General features: G+C 41.1%; 1 protein-coding gene across 1 annotated transcript in view; it reads right to left on the reverse strand.

Moving 5' to 3' along the window:
- Positions 1-16,103, reverse strand: part of pidd1 (p53-induced death domain protein 1) — a 52,031-nt gene that overhangs the window by 11,501 nt on the left and 24,427 nt on the right. The window contains 4 exon segments of the mRNA XM_052029704.1: positions 189-296; positions 6,478-6,596; positions 11,085-11,208; positions 12,940-13,090. Of these exon segments, the coding sequence (XP_051885664.1) occupies positions 189-296; positions 6,478-6,596; positions 11,085-11,208; positions 12,940-13,090 (502 nt within the window).

The raw sequence follows: 16,103 nt of genomic DNA on the forward strand, positions 1-16,103 counted from the left end.
ATGGGCTGCCATGTCAGCCTAAACAAGAACAGCCACTGGACTTTGAGAGTAATTCCTGAGTTGTGATAAAGTGTTAGGCAATCAGCTGTCTTCCCCAAATAAAATACATGCCCGATTGTGGCCATTCCTAATTTTACTTCAATTGTTTGAAGAGGAAAACATCCAAAAAAAAATTAAGAGTGGCTTACTGGCAATTTGATTGGCAAAGTGGCCAGCCACATCGAATCTGGGCCTTTTCTCTTCTTAGCAGCCTCTTCGGGTATATTTTCTGGCAAGGACCCTCTGTAAAAGGAAACCTAGAATGAAGATCAGTAATATACCATTACACCTATTAATCTGTGTTTCTTGTTGCAATGAAGCTATGTTGGGGTTGGCAGGCTGGGTTTAAGCATTATCTTTTTAGTTTATGTCCTAACAACTCTGCCATGAGCAAAGGTCCAAAAGTTAATGATCTGTTTGCTATTTCCATTGAAGGACAGTAATCAAAGGGAAGTGTGAACTATATAATGTCAAGGGGACTTTGTCAATTACTTTCCATGTTACTGAGTGATCGATGACTGTCCCGAGGACAATGAATGCTCTCTCATTCGTAATCTGCTTCTGATAGTAGAAAAACAATGATCAAAATGGTGCTAAGGTTTTAAATGAAGCCAGTCTATTTTACACTTGTGTTTCATTTCCTTGGTGTGCCCTAACAGTTTTAAAAATTTAAGAGCAATCATGAAGAAAGAGGCTAAAAAAAACCTCTCTGTGGTAGGGAGCAGTATAATTGTTAGTTTGTAGGGCAGCATAACAATCAAAATGCAGTTTCAGCAATCACAAGGAGCCACTATGAAAAACAAAATCCCTACAGTATTGAAACACTGACTGTCTGATCCATATTCCCCTCTAACATAAACAAGACACACACACACTCAGAACCATAGCCACTTAACATAGTGGTGCAAGCCAAAGCTGAAAATAAGTTTTAACTTATTTTCCTTACCTTATTTTCTTACTTTACCTTACCTTACTTTGAACTTATTTTCCTTACTGCAACTCTGAACATAAAAATATTTTCACACTTTATCTATTGGTGGCGTGTACTGTTGGGAATGGATAAATTGCTTGAGACTCACAAATGAGAGACCATCTAAAATTTGAGTACTGCAACAGATTTTTCATGCAAGTTTCATTAAACTGTGAAATCAGAGTTGGAGCCAGAGAGTGAACTGGTCTGCATTACCTCTGCTTCAACAGCAACCACCAACAGAAGCACCTTCTCACTATGGAAAATAAATCTTTTTACTTATTTAACCCATGAACACTACCTCATTATTCCTCTTTTGCACTATTTATTTATTTTTGTAACTTATGGTAATTTTTATGTCTTGCACTGTACTGCTACTGGAAAACAACAAATTTCACGAGTGTAGCGGTCAGCATAACGCTATTACAGCGCAAGCGACCTGGGTTCAATTCTGGCCACTGTCTGTAAGGAGCTTGAATGTTCTCCCCGTGTCTGTGTGGGTTTCCTCCAGGTGCTCCGGTTTCCTCCCACATTCCAAAGACGTATGGGTTAGGAGTTGTGGGCATGCTGTGTTGGTGCCAGAAGAGTAGAGACACTTACGGGCTGCCCCAGCACATTCTCAGTAATGCAAAAAGACGCATCTTACTGTGTGTTTTGATGTACATGTGGCTAATAAATAAATATCTTACCTTAGCATATATATGTGATAATATGTCAGGATAGGTTGGTATTGGGATAGGTCGTTTACCAACAAAGAGATTCTTGGTAAGTGGGAGGTCTTCAAAAGTGAAATATTGAGAGCACAGAATTGGTATGTTCCTGTTAGAATAAAAGGCAAGGCTAACAGGTTTAGGGAACCTTGTTATTGAGGGATATCGAGGCCCTGGTAAAGAAAAAGGAGGTGCATATCAGGTATAGGCAGTTAGGATCAAATGAGGCACTTGTGGAGTGCAAGAAATGCAAGAGAACACTTAAGAGAGAATTCAGGAAGGCTAAAAGAGGACATGGGATTGCTCTGGCAGACAAGGTGAAAGAGAATCCCAAGGGTTTCTATTGCTACATTAAGAGCAAAAGGATTATAGAGGGACAAAATTGGTCCTCTTGAAGATCAGCGTGGTCATCTATGCGTGGAGCCAAAAGAGATGGGGGAGGTCTTAAATGAATTTTTTGTCTGTATTTACTTGAGATAGAGTCTATAGAACTGAGGAAAAAGAAAAGTGAGGTCATAGACTGTACCCAGATTACAGAAAAGGAGGTGCATGCTGTCTTGAGGCGAATTAGGGTGGATAAATCCCCAGGGCCTGATGAGATGTCCTCTTGGACCTTGTGGGAGGCTAGTGCAGAAATTGCATGGGCCCCAGCAGAGATATTTAGAACTTTCTTAGCCACAGGTGAGGTGCCAGAGGACTGGAGGAAAGCTAATGCTGTTCTGTTGTTTAAGAAAAGCTCTAAGAATAAGCCAAGAAATTATAGGCCGGTGAGCCTGACATCAGCCGTGGGTAAATTATTGGAAGGTATTATAAGAGACAGGCTATATAAATATTTGGACAGACAGGGCCTGATTAGGGATAGTCAACATGGCATGCCAGGTCACGTCTAACCAATCTTATAGTTTTTCGAGGAGGTTACCAGGAAGGTTAATCAAGGGAAGGTGCTGGATGTTGTCTACATGGACTTCAGCAAGGCCTTTGATAAAGGCCTTTGGCATGGGAGGCTGGTCCAAAAGGTTAAGTCGCTTGGTATTCAGGATGAAGTAGTCAATTGGATTCAACATTAGCTTAGCAGAAGACAGAAAGCTGTAGTAGATGGTTGTCTCTCTGATTGGAGGCCTGTGACTAGTGGTGTGCTGCAGGGATCGGTGCTGGGTCTGTTGATTTAAAGGATAATGTGGTAAACTGGATCAGCAAATTTGCGAATGACACCAAGATTGGGGACGTAGTGGACAGTGAGGAAGGCTATCAAAGCTTGCAAAGTGATCTGAACCAGCAAGGAAAATGGGCTGAAAAATGGCAGATGGAATTTAATGCAGACAAGTATGCACTTTGGGAGGACAAACCAGGGTAAGGCTTACACAGTGAATGGTAGGGCTCTGAGGTGTGCAGTGGAACAAAGGGACCTGGGAATACAGATCCATAATTCCTTGAAAGTGGCATCACAGGTAGATAGGGTCATATAGAGAGCTTTTGGCACATTGACCTTCATAAATCAGGGCCTTAAGTACAGGAGTTTAGACATTATGTTGAAGTTGTATAAGATGTTGGTGAGGCCAAACTTAGAGTATCGTGTGCAGTTCTGGTCACCTACCTACAGGAAAGATATCAACAAGCTTGAAAGACTGCAGGGACTTGAGGACTTGAGTTATAGGGAAAGGCTGAATAGGTTAAGACTTTATTCTCTGGAGTGCAGGAGAATGAGGGGAGATCTAAAAGAAGTATACAAAATTATGAGTATAGATAGGATGAATGAATGCAGGCTTCCCCCCCCCCCTCAGGTTGGGTGAGACTAGAACTAGAGGCCATAGCTTGAAGGTGAAAGGTGAAATATTTAAGGGGAATCTGAGGGGGAAGTACTTCACTCAGAGGGTGGTGTGAGTGTGGAACGAGCTGCCAGCGGAAGTGGTGAATTCAGATTCAATTGTAACAGTTAGAGAAGTTTGGATAGGTGCATGGATGAGAGAGGTATGGAGGGCTATGGTCCAGGTGCAGGTAGATGGGACTAAGCAGAAAACCAGATTAGCATGGACTAGGTGGGCCGAAGAGCCTGTTTCTGTGCTGTAGTGCTCTATGACTCTAATAAAACTGATTCTGATTGTCTGATGTGATATCATGTGTCCCCTAAACAGTGCACACCACCAGTAGAGAAAGCGTTCATTTTTCATTTCCAAAACTTTAAAAGAAGCAGGCTTTAAAGATTGGTTGAGGTGACTTTTGAGGAAGAGCAGAAGAGCTCTCTAGCTGCTGGCACTGCTGCAGACTCTGCCCTTCCTTAGACACCACGGAGTGCATTGGTAATGTCACCGTGAGGCACCCATGAATATATCAGCAGCTAAGTGCTGCGAGAAACATACTCTGCGAACTTTGGAATGTGCTTCAGCAGTCTGCAGATCCAAAAGCTCCAACTTCAGTCAGAAAGAAAGGAACTGGTGATGCATGACTTGTGATGTCACTAGGTACACGACTGATGCCAGATAAACATCAGACACACTGAGATGAATTGGACACCCGAGAATCCCTGACAACCTCCTGCCAGACATGCATGGCTAGACCCCTGTAGGCTCTCCACCGCAACCTGTATAGACAACATGTTTCCTGTGGGTACTATTGTTCAACAATTTGATAGCTGACGTGACTTAACCCAGGTTAAACTGCTTTTATGTGCACTTATGGCAATTGGATGTTATGAAACCAATTTCCAGGTTTTTAATACATGCAAGCAACGTGACATCTTCTCTCCCCCACAAAGTGTTAAAAAGAACAGTTTTTTTCTAAATTAGTTAAAATATGAAGGGAAACATCCTGTTAAATGAGAGGTGACTCTTTCGAGGAAGGAATAGTGGAGGGAAAATAAATAAATATTTTATTTAGCTTGCTGCTTTACAAAAGTAGGTACTGAGAAGAGGTCATGTTATGTTGATTAAAAATGAGGAAAGATATCACTGTGTTAAAATAAGATAGCTGTGTTTAGCTGGGGCAAAACATATGTTAGACTCATAGAGCAATAGGAATCTAACATCTTTGTTCAATGCATCATTTGATGGGTATCCACTTAGAGGCAGTGCATCCCAGGATCCAAGATGAAACTTGGAAAGGAAATAGTATTGCTGAAGATTGTGGCTAGAAATTCATTTAGACAACTTCAAACTAATGAGCTATACAGCTGCAAAGCAGATTTACCAGGAGGAAAGCAATTTTCTACATATTTTTAGGACCCTTGGGGAATTCAATTCATTTCTTGGCGGGTATGTCTTTCTCTCCAGCACTTCTTTCTGGTGTGAAACTCCCCCAAAAGACATCAATAGTGGTGCAACATGCATAACTCATCTGCAATGGGATTTTCAACCTCACTGGTTTGAAAAATGACAGTTCTTGTTCACTCAGAACATTCAGGCTTTACTTACCCTGCTTCCCCTGAAACCAGAACGTTTAAAGAGCTAACGCTCGAATGACATTCGTTGTCCTCCCTGAGACCTGTCACTTCCTACCTCAAATACAACCACAAGTGTTTCTTTGACTTCTTTACCTTCAGAGGTCAGGGTCATAGCTGCTCTCAGCTTGCTAGCTTCAGGACCATTTGAGGCTGTGGCTGCTGATCTTTGCCACTTCACAAAGTTTATTGCTTACTGCAGCATTAAGCAGGTCACCCAAATTCCATTCTCACACCCTCTTCCTTCAGGCAGACCACAGTCAGGCATTTGCATGCACTGCAGGCTTCCCCAAGTGCAAGAAATGAGAAACAGCATTCACGTCCTTACAAGGACTCCCTGACAATCTCGTGCCAGACATCCATGGCTATACCCCTGGAGGGTCTCCATTGCCCCTGCACAGACTGCATGTTTCCTCTGAGCCTCTAAGAGGACTATCCCACCTTCTCCCTTGCACCTTGCAGCATTCATTCACTAGCAACACTTCTCTGGAAGAATGCTGCTTGCGTAGTGCTAAGAGCCGGTTCAATAATTATTGCTGCACTATATTGCAACAATTTTGACATCGAGGAAGACATGCATAGGCAACACTGTGCTGAATCTAACGTTCAGTTTCAATGTGTTGGTACAAAGGGAAATCCAACAACCTTACAGCTGACATTCTCACTATTTATGTGACTTTCGCAAGCAGTGTTAGGATGAACCAAAAAGATGGTATACAGCAATAAATTATGTGTGCCAGAGAACTGGAACTGAGAGTGGGCAATATAATACACATCTTCAAGAAGAGAAACAGGACCATTGGACTGGATGAAGTGCGGATAATGAGGCAAGGTAGGCTTGTGTGTAAATAATCATCAGCACTGAGCAACTGGCCAAATATCCTTTACTGCATATAAATTCTTCGTCACTCTTTGTGGCTCTGTGTCTCCTTCGATTTGTGCAAATGCTTGAACATACTCCTATACCCTCTACTTTCATTTAGGCTGCAAATTGAGAACTTTGGACAACTACTAACACAAAGTGCACATGGGTCCCATGTATAACTTTCCCAAACTGATTAAGATACGGAAAGCATAACATGCTGCTTTGGTTCAGGGTCTGCAGACGTTAAGTTGAGATCAACAGTTGTACCTAAAAGAAAAAGAACTCACAAATCTGTACAAGATGGGTACCACTGCAGAGGCAGTGTAAATGTTACAAATGAAGAAACCTTCCTCCAGTCTCAACTCCAAGAGCAAGTACGTTCAATCAGCAAGATGCTCAGCTTCTAAACAATGGAGATGCAGATTTATCATTTTAACAAAGCAGAGGGGGTATCATTCACCTGTCCTTTCACAGCCTGTGTTTTCCTGTCTGCTGGAGTTGAGACATAAACCTCTTTACTGTTCTTCAGATGCGAATAAAAGGTGAAACTGATTCTCCCATCTATGCAATCTGGCCGATCTGAAAGGAAAGTAAAACTTAATGAACTGATGAACAATTTGTTGTTGATAGTGAGGAGGATCGTCATAGGTTACAGGGGGATATTGATCAGTTGGTAAGATGGGCAGAGTAATGGCAGGTGGAATTTAATCCTGATAAGTGTGAGATGATGCACTTTGGGAGAACTAATACAGTAGGACATGCACAATGAATAGTAGGAGTGTTGAGGAAAAGAGGCACTTGGTGTACAAGGTCAAGAATCTCTGAAGGTGACAGGTAGATAAGGTGGTGACGAAGTCAGTTGGGATACCTATATGCTCGTGCGAATGAAAAGAGAGGCAAAGTTATGGTGCAACTTTATAAAACATCAGTTAGGCCAGAGCTGGAAATATTGTGCGGGGTTCTGGTCACCACATTATAGGAAGGACATGATTGCACTGGAGAAGGTTCAGAGGAGATTCATCAGGATGTTGCATGTCAGTTATGAGTGAGACTGAGAAGGCTGGGTTTGTTTTTCTTACAGCAGAGGAGGCTGAGAGGGGACCTGATAGAGGTATACAAAATTATGAGGGACATGGATAAGGTAGAAACTTTTCCCCTTAGCAGAGGTATCTAAAACTAGAGTGCATAGATTTAAGGTAAGGACTATGAAGTTTAGAGGAGATCTGAGGAGGAATTTTTTTCCACTCGAGGGTGGCTGGAACCTGGAGCACTGTGCCTTAGTGGCTGGTAGGGGTAGGTACTCCTACAACATTGAAGAAGTATCTAGATGAGGACTTGAACCAACAAGGTAAAAAAGGTTTCAGACCATGTGCTGGTAAATGGAATTAGCATAGATGGTCACTTCATGATTGGCAATGAAGGGTCTGTGTGCGCGCTGTATGACTCTATGATCTAAAAGATTAACACAAACAATTAATAATGAGTGTTATAACATATTTTCCTCTAATCTCACATCTGGCTACTAGCCTCGGTCATGATTACTTGACTACTAAATTCCTTTTGATCAACAGGCTAATTAAAGTATCTTAGTCATCTCATTCTCTGTACAACACAAAACACCAACGTGGAAATGTTGTAATACAATATGGTGGACACCGAATTATTTATGTACTGTTATTTGAATTAGGCTATATAAGGTCTCATGTCACACTATAGGGAAGAACACCATGGCCATGAATAATTTTGGTAAGATTTGTCAAATGGTCATAAGAGGAGTCCCAAAGTTAAAATGTATATTCTGAGAAATTCCTATTTTTTCCCCTTATGGTTTACGAGTCAGATATTAAGTAATTTGTGTGTCAGGGTACTCAGTTAGTCTTTGTTGAGGGCTACAATCAAAGCCGTAGTTGGCTCAATTGTCAGTCACTGAACTAACATCCAAAAAAGCTATTTGCTTTTTTAAAATAGATATCCTCCTTTTTAAACCACTGCACTCCCACCTCTTTCTCCCTCTGCAACTGGAGGTGTTGAAGTGTAAACCCAGAAACATTAGGAGTAACCTGACCAATGGTGGGTACTGGTTCACACATGGAGATAGAAAATCTTTCACACAGGCAGCCATTCAGCCCATCATCTCCACAGCAGACAAAAAAAAGAGATGATGCCAAATCCCACCTTCCAGCATTAGATCCGTAGCCCTGCAGGTCAAAGTGTTGTTTAAATGTGCTGAGGGTTTCTGCCCCCACCACTCTTTCAGGCAGTAAGTTCCCAACTCCTACCCCCTCTGGGTGGATTTTGTTTTCCTCATTTATGTTTTAATCCCTCTACCAATTACTTTAAATCTATGCCTTCTTGTTGACAACCCCTCTCCCAAGGGAAATAGGTCCTTTCTATGTACTCTTATCTTCCATCACAATTTTCTACACCTCAGTTAAATCTCTTCTCAGCCTCCTTTGTTCAAAAACAAAACAACCCCAGTTTATCCAATCTTTCCTCACTGCTAAAATTTTCCAGTCCTGACAACTGCCTCTGCACCCTCTCCAGTGCAATTGTCTCTCTCCTGTAATGCGATGGCCACAACAATACATAGTAATCAAACTATGGTCGGACTGGTGCCATATACACATCTTGTATAACTTTGGCTAACATAAGAGTGCACTCCACATGCCTTTTTAACCACTTTACTAACTGAATTTAAGGATCTGTGGACATACAATCCAAGGTTTGTCTGTTGCACATCTCTCGATGTTCTCCCATTTCTTCTTTTATTAATTCAAGGGACCTGAATATCAGAGACAATCCTGGCATTTATTATCCAATCCTCATTGCTCCTGAACTAAGGAGGGAGTTGAGAGTTAATCATAATGGTGAGTCTGGAGTCACGCAAAGGCTTGACAAGGTAAGGAGAGATTTCCTTTCCTGAAAGACCCAAATGCACCAGATGGATTTTCAAGACAATCCAGTAGGTTCATGGTTACTATTACTAAGGCTAGCTTTAATTTCAGTTTGAGTTAATTACTTGAATTTAATTCTCCAGGTGCCATGGTGGGATTCAAACTCACATCTATGGATCAGGGTCCAGAACTCTGGCTGCTGGTCTAGAAACTTCAACCACTCTGCTCCCGATATGAGTTAGAAGTAGTCCCATTCTGTAATGTCTCATTCTATGAGCCCAAACTTACAACTGAAATGACAATGAATCTGACAATGGTTGACGTCGTTACTATGTAAAACTAACAGCAACTTCTGGCATCTGCACATGGCAATTAGATGTGGAACTTCAGAAGTTGCTGTCAGAGATACCCTGATCCTCCACAGGATGTGCTACTTCAATCTTGGCGAATGCAATCAACACAGAATCAGTCATTTGCTGTGAACTTCGAATTTTTCTGTACCATTCTCAATATAAAAACATTGAATACGTTAAGACCTGCTGAACAAAGTCTCACTGTATTTTTTACAGCACACGAAAACATAATTGTAGAATGGCCCTGAAAAACTAAATTTTTGTATGTGTAGATTATAATTCTTTTGATTCAGCATTTGAAAACTCTGTTTGATTGTACCAGACAGGTACAGAGGAGATTTACAAGTATGTTGCCAGGACTACAAAACTTAGTCCTGGTTTTGATGGGACTGGCCACGGTTGCTTTCTTTGGAATAGTCAAGGCTGAGAAGGGACTTAATACATTTGTATAAAATCGTAAGGGACCCAGGTAAAGAGAAAGGTCCCATTTCCCCTCGTAGAAGGGTGAGAAACCATGGAGCAGAGATTTAAAGCAACTGGTGTAAGGATTGGAGTGGAGATAAGGAAGACAGAAAATGGTGAGGGTCTGAAAGGATGGTAGGGGCAGAAACCCTAACCATATTTATTAAGTACATAGATGTTTGAAAAACCATGACCTGTAAGACCAAGGACCTAGTGGGAATGGATTGGGTAGTCCCTTTCCATCTGATGCAAGCATGATGGACCAAATGGCCTCCTACAGTGATGTACATTTTCTAGGGTTCTACTTTTTAAAATTTCTTTATGATGTTTCAGTTTCTACCTTAATCTCACACGCATTACTCAATCTTAATTTTGCTTTTCGTAAAATATTTCTAAAATGTTATAAAAATTAATGCTTTTAATTTTCTGGTTTGAGTGAAGACTTCAAGCTTATTGGCAACTCAATTTCATGACATCAGAGTTGCTGGATGTGACAGATGCTCCTCAAATTCATGTCGTACTAGAAAAGGAGAAATCCACGTCACAGAGCCCAGTTAATCTTTGTGACAGGTTTCAAGGTCAGCAATGAGATTATCTTTGGCAATGAACAGAAAATCCAGGACAATGATGTCAAAATTCCCTTTTCCATTCCTGTAATAGATGACTACAAACTAGAGTAGGAGACATATTAACATAGAAATATACGCACTACAGAAAGAAAAAGATACAATGTGGTGTTATGAACTCTAATATACCCTTGTCACCATATGAAGAACTCAAACTTGTATTTTTTTAAAATTCAAAATTGCACAATATTATATTGACTCGAATCACAAGTTTTCCCTCAATCAGATAAGAAATGTGCTGTTAACACAGCTTTAAAAATATTAAATTCTTTCAGGAACTGTTATCTATTGTAACCTAAATGTTTTTTTTAATTGTCAACATTTCCAAAATAAATGCACTAGATTTGTCTTAAAATGCATTAGATCTGGATTATCTTAAGTTTTATCTCTCTTATTTGTCATTATGTGACCTTGAAAGGCTGTGTGATCAGCCCTGTGGAATAAAGCAATGGAAGCTGCATTGTTCTTCAACTATAATGTAATAAATATTCCACCTGTTCCTTTGTGTTAGAAGACACATGGATGATACTTAATGGACCGGTGAAATATTTCCTCTGCTTAAAGATTAATTTGCATTTGACAACACATAATTTCAATAAATACAAACATAAAATTAAAATCTGTCCACGTTAATGGAAAACATCTGTAGTTGCTAAAGCAAACTCCCATCGGCAATGAAACATCATGTTCAAACATCCATAGATTAACCAGCATTCCATGAATTGGCATTACCTGAAACAATTTCAATCCCTTTTTCAAATCCAGCAAAAAATTGTTCTCCTTCAAACATTTCAACAATGTCAGATGGCTCAGGTCCCCGATACCTCTTCTCTAAATTCTTGCAGACAGACTCAACCTGTGTAATAAAAAGTCATACAAAGAAAAGCCAATAAAAGTCTCAAGAGAACTCACCTATTATGACACAGATGATAAAGATGAACTCTTGATCTCTCAATCTATCTCCTTGTAGCCCTTGCAATTTGTTTGTCTACCTGCATTGCACTTTCTGTACAAGTGCATCACTATATTCTTTACTTTTTTCCTTTTATACTACCTCAGTCTACTTATGTATGGAATGATCTGTCTGGATGGCATGCAAACAAAAGATTTTCACTGTAGATCAGTACATGTGACAATAATAAACCAATTGACATTTACCATTATCATAAGGCATTCATTCAGCCCACTGGGTCCATGACAGCTTTCAGCAGAACAATCCCATCAGTCAAACCCACTTCCTCCTTTAATTCCTTGTAGCCCTATGACTTACTTTCTCTCAAATACCTTTCAACCAACACCCCTTAGTTCTTTTGCCACTTACCACACTAATTTACAGTGAGCAATTAACCTATCAGCACATCTTTGGGATTTGGGAGAAAACCAGAGCAACCAAGGAAAACCAAGTGGTCACAGGGAGAAGGTACAAATTCCACAGAGACAGCACTAGAGGTCAGTGTTGAACCCAGGTTTCCAGAGCTGTGAGAGAGCAGCTCTATTAGCTGCACTATTGTGCCATCAAAACACGATATACGGACAAGCCTTTGCAAATAAATTTGGACATAACCTATCCACTGTTCTCCTGAAGTGGGTTAAAGGTGGTGACAAGAAAGGCTGAGCAGGAGGACAAATGCCTAAATTAGAGCATTGAATATTCCCACCCCACTCCAGGGGTTTAGGCACGGTTTCCAATCTGGCAGCACAGTCCAGACCCGAGGAAATGCTGCAGTCTTGAAGGTGGCTTCCTTTAGATGTTAGAATAGATGGGCTCTTGGCTTATCAGGCAGAACAGTCTTCAGCAATATTCATCCTACATTCAACTTCATTAAAAACATATTATCAAGCCATTATCATATTGATGTCAGTGGAACCTTAAAGTGGTGCATGAAAAACAAAGGACTGCAGAATCTGGAATCTAGATGAAGACACAATGATGCTGGAAGAAAACAGCAGGCCAGGCAGCATCCGTGGAGAAAAATAGGCAGTCAACATTTCGGGTCAGGACCCTTCTTCAGGACCGAAGATAGGAAAAGGGGAAGCCCAATATATAGGAGGGAAAAGCAGAGCAGTGATAGATGGACAAAAGAGAGGAGGTGGGGTGGGCACAAAATGATGATAGGTAGATGCAGATAAGAGATAGTGACAGGCAGGTGCGGGGGAGGAAGGGAGAGTAGATCCACCGGGGGATGGGACAAAGGTAAGAAGAGAGATAAAAGAGAGAGGAAAAAAAGAGGCTAGGAAAGGGAAGAGAGAAGAAGCATGGGTGGGGGGGGGGGGGGGGGGAGGAGGTTTGTGGGGAAGGGGGGGGGGAATTACCTAAAGTGGGAGAATTCAATGTTCATGCCATTAGGCTGCAAGGTTCCAAGACAGAAAATGAGGTGCTGTTCCTCCACTTTGCGCTTGGAATTCTCCTGGCAGTGGAAGAGGCCGAGGACTGACATATCAGTGATAGTGCGGGAGGGGAAAGTTGAAGTGGTGTAATTTCTACATTACGTTGTTGACATTAGAGGCTGCAAAGTATTTGGGGATATCCTAAAAACGTGAAAGAATTGATATAAATTCGAGTCTTTTCTCATCAAGTAAGGCCTACCTTGTGTTTGGGAAGGCACTGGAGGAAAATTTGTTCTGGATCCCTCTTCCTCTGCAGTGCCAGAAAATTGACCTGCCATCTCCTCAGGCGTTCATACACTTTTTTAGCGATTCCACCAACATACGTCTTAGTTGTGTACCACAGCCAGTACCTGATTAATGCAAACAGAAAACAGAATTCCAGAAAGGTCATCACATTGGACGGATAGGTGTGATTCTCCACTGCCACTTTGCGCAGGCCATGGACATTCCCCACCACATTTAATGGTGTGGAGGAAAGAAAGAGAAAAGGGGAAGTTATTTGGAAGGTGAATGCGTGTTATAAGCCCAAACAGGGCAGAAACATCTGAATGTTCAATTCACGAAGCCCATGACCACACTTTCCATCTGCATGCTTGTGCATCTGTGCAAGTCTGGTCTCTCAACCTATGGAATGATATACTCATGATCATGGGAATGCAGATTTGTCATACAAGAAGAGATTAAGTAGACATGGCCTGTACTCTCTTAAATTTAGAAGAATGAGAGGTGATAATTGAAATGTACAAAATTCTTATGGAGTTTGACTGGATAGATGCAGGGATAATATTTCGCCTGGTTGGGGTATCGACAATCAGGAGTCACAGTCTCAAAATAAGGGGTCAACCATTCAGGCCGGAGATGAGAAGGCATTTTCTGTTCACCCAGAAACGTGAGACTCTTTGGAATTTTCTACTCAAGAGTCGCTGAGAATATTCAAGACAGAAATCAATGGATATTTAGAAATTATGTAGGAAAGTCGCACTGAGGCAAAAGGTAGCCATGAATTTATTGAATATTGAAGCAGGCAGGAGGGGCTGTAAGTTTGCTCCTGCTCCTGCTTCCGTTTCTTTTCATCTTGTGCGCTTATAACTTTCCTCCCAAGCTGCTGTCAGTTATTATTCAAACTTCCCAGACTTGGAAGACTGGAAGAGACTGTTGCACTACTGTTTGACTCAGATCGATGGACGAGCAGCATTTTCCACCGATCAGACTGCAAGCATGCACCAGTTCACCAGTCTCTGGAAAAATGATTCCCAATTGGCATCAGTAAAAGAAATGGACAAAGGCGAAGTAGAATAGGTAGGCAGCAGCAAATGCCAACTGAAACTGGATTGCTGAGTATGCTGAATGTTCCCGAACTTAAGAAGTTGAACAAGGAATATACATACTGGCAGTGAGCGTGTGCATGGTTGTTTGAATATTTAATGTGAAATTTTAAGTGAAAACCATTCATTTAGACAGAGGAGAGTCACATGGTAATTTTGTTCTATGTGATCTGCCAGACTGGTTTTGATTGCCTGACAGTTTCAGAGAGTGATTTCCCAAGGAATTATTTTCCTTATTGGCTCTGGGGTTTTTGCCTCCTGAGCCATGGATTTCTCCTCCCATGACAACGTGCCTCAATGTTTTGAGCTGCAGGGGGAGGAGGACGGGTGGGAAGGAAGAGATTAATTAACTTGAATTCTCTCTTCCAAGGTTCAGTCATTAAGTTCATCCAAAACAGATAGCTTTCTGGATATTAATGAATCATGGGATATGATGATAGTATTGGAAAAAGATCAGCCGTGATCTTGATGAATGGTGGGGCAGGCTCAAAGGTCTGGGTGGCCTACTCCTACTCCTATTTTTTCTTATGTTCTTAATGGTGGACAAATTAGTCATAATACTCTAGTCATCATGAGTGTGGGCAAGGTTTGACAGACCATCCTACCTGTCAATTGTGCATACTTGTCTCAGTTAAAAATGTGGACGACATTTAAAAATTATGCAGGTGTAGTCAAATGTTAGCTTCAGGTAACTGTGCAATGTCTGGCATGTCGTGGATTGGTACACTGCAGATAAATGAGCTTAAGAAGAATCTTCCTCTCTGGAAAGGTCACATTAGATGTGCTGTGCAGAAGGATGGGGGAAGTTTGTGCCAGTTCCGTACAAGACCTCCCAGAAGGAAAATTCTCATTGTGCAGACAGGCACAATAGAACAGACCTTATAACCATTGCATGAAGAGAGGGTCCCTTCTCAGCTCTTACCATTACCTTATCAGTAGGCTGCAGATCAAGGGATGGGGGAGGATAAAGCAAGATGAGGCCTGGGGATATCAGCAGGATGGAAAGGGTGGAAACACACACCAAGGAAAATACTTAATGGGAAACCTACCTGCCACAAGACAAATGGTTTGGATTCCCAGTTCAGTTGAGGTTGGTCTCTTTTAACTAATGTCGAAGTATACCTCAACTCTCCAGTCAAAGCACCCTTGGGCACATGTAACCTGTGCCATTCAGGGGTCTGGAATGTACAAATGAATTTGGAACAGGTGGCAATAAACCAGCCGTTGCACGTCATAGGATGTCACTGTGCATAGCTGACAGCCTCCAAGCCTGTTTGTGCTGTCACAGAGAACTTGGGTGGAGTTTGCAGAAGTGTCTTACTATGTGGACAACAGTCCCAAATGCATTTAGTGGAAGAACCTTTTCAGATAAAGTTCAAATTTTTAACCCAGAAACCTTTCATAAGTTTACCAACCACCCATGGCATTGCTCAAGACTGGCCAACAACTATTATTATATTGATCAACATACAATTTATTACCAAAGCCACTAGTTCATATCAATTCAATAGGTCAACATTTTTTTTTGAGTACTGTGGCAGTTTAAGGGAAACTCTCAGGCTTAAATTCAATGATTTTGAGTATATTTGTATATTGTCTACAAATGATAAAACAAAATATTTTAGAAACAAAATACTTTAGATGTGGTTGATAAAAGAAATAAGGTTAAAATAAAGAAATGAATCCCACAATGGAGTAAGGAGCAAAGTAAAATTATAGTAGAACCAATTTAATTGAAAATAAGATGAAATTGTAAATTGTAAATCTAATTGCAGAGAAACTTTTATGTATACAGTGTCCTTCATGACTGCAGGATGCCCTGAAGTACTTCACAACATTAAATACTTCTGAAAGTGAAGCCACTTCCGTACAAAGAGGGCAGTCAAAATACACACAGCATGATCTTGCAAATAGCAATGAGGTACAAAAAATTCTGCAGATGCTGGAATCTGGAGCAATACACAAAAAGTGCTGAAGGAACTCAACAGGTCAGGCAGCATCCATGGAGGGAAATAAACAGTCAATGTTTCAGGCCAAG

This window comes from Pristis pectinata, chromosome 14 (genome assembly GCF_009764475.1).
Source record: "Pristis pectinata isolate sPriPec2 chromosome 14, sPriPec2.1.pri, whole genome shotgun sequence".
Taxonomy (NCBI): Eukaryota; Metazoa; Chordata; class Chondrichthyes; order Rhinopristiformes; family Pristidae; genus Pristis; species Pristis pectinata.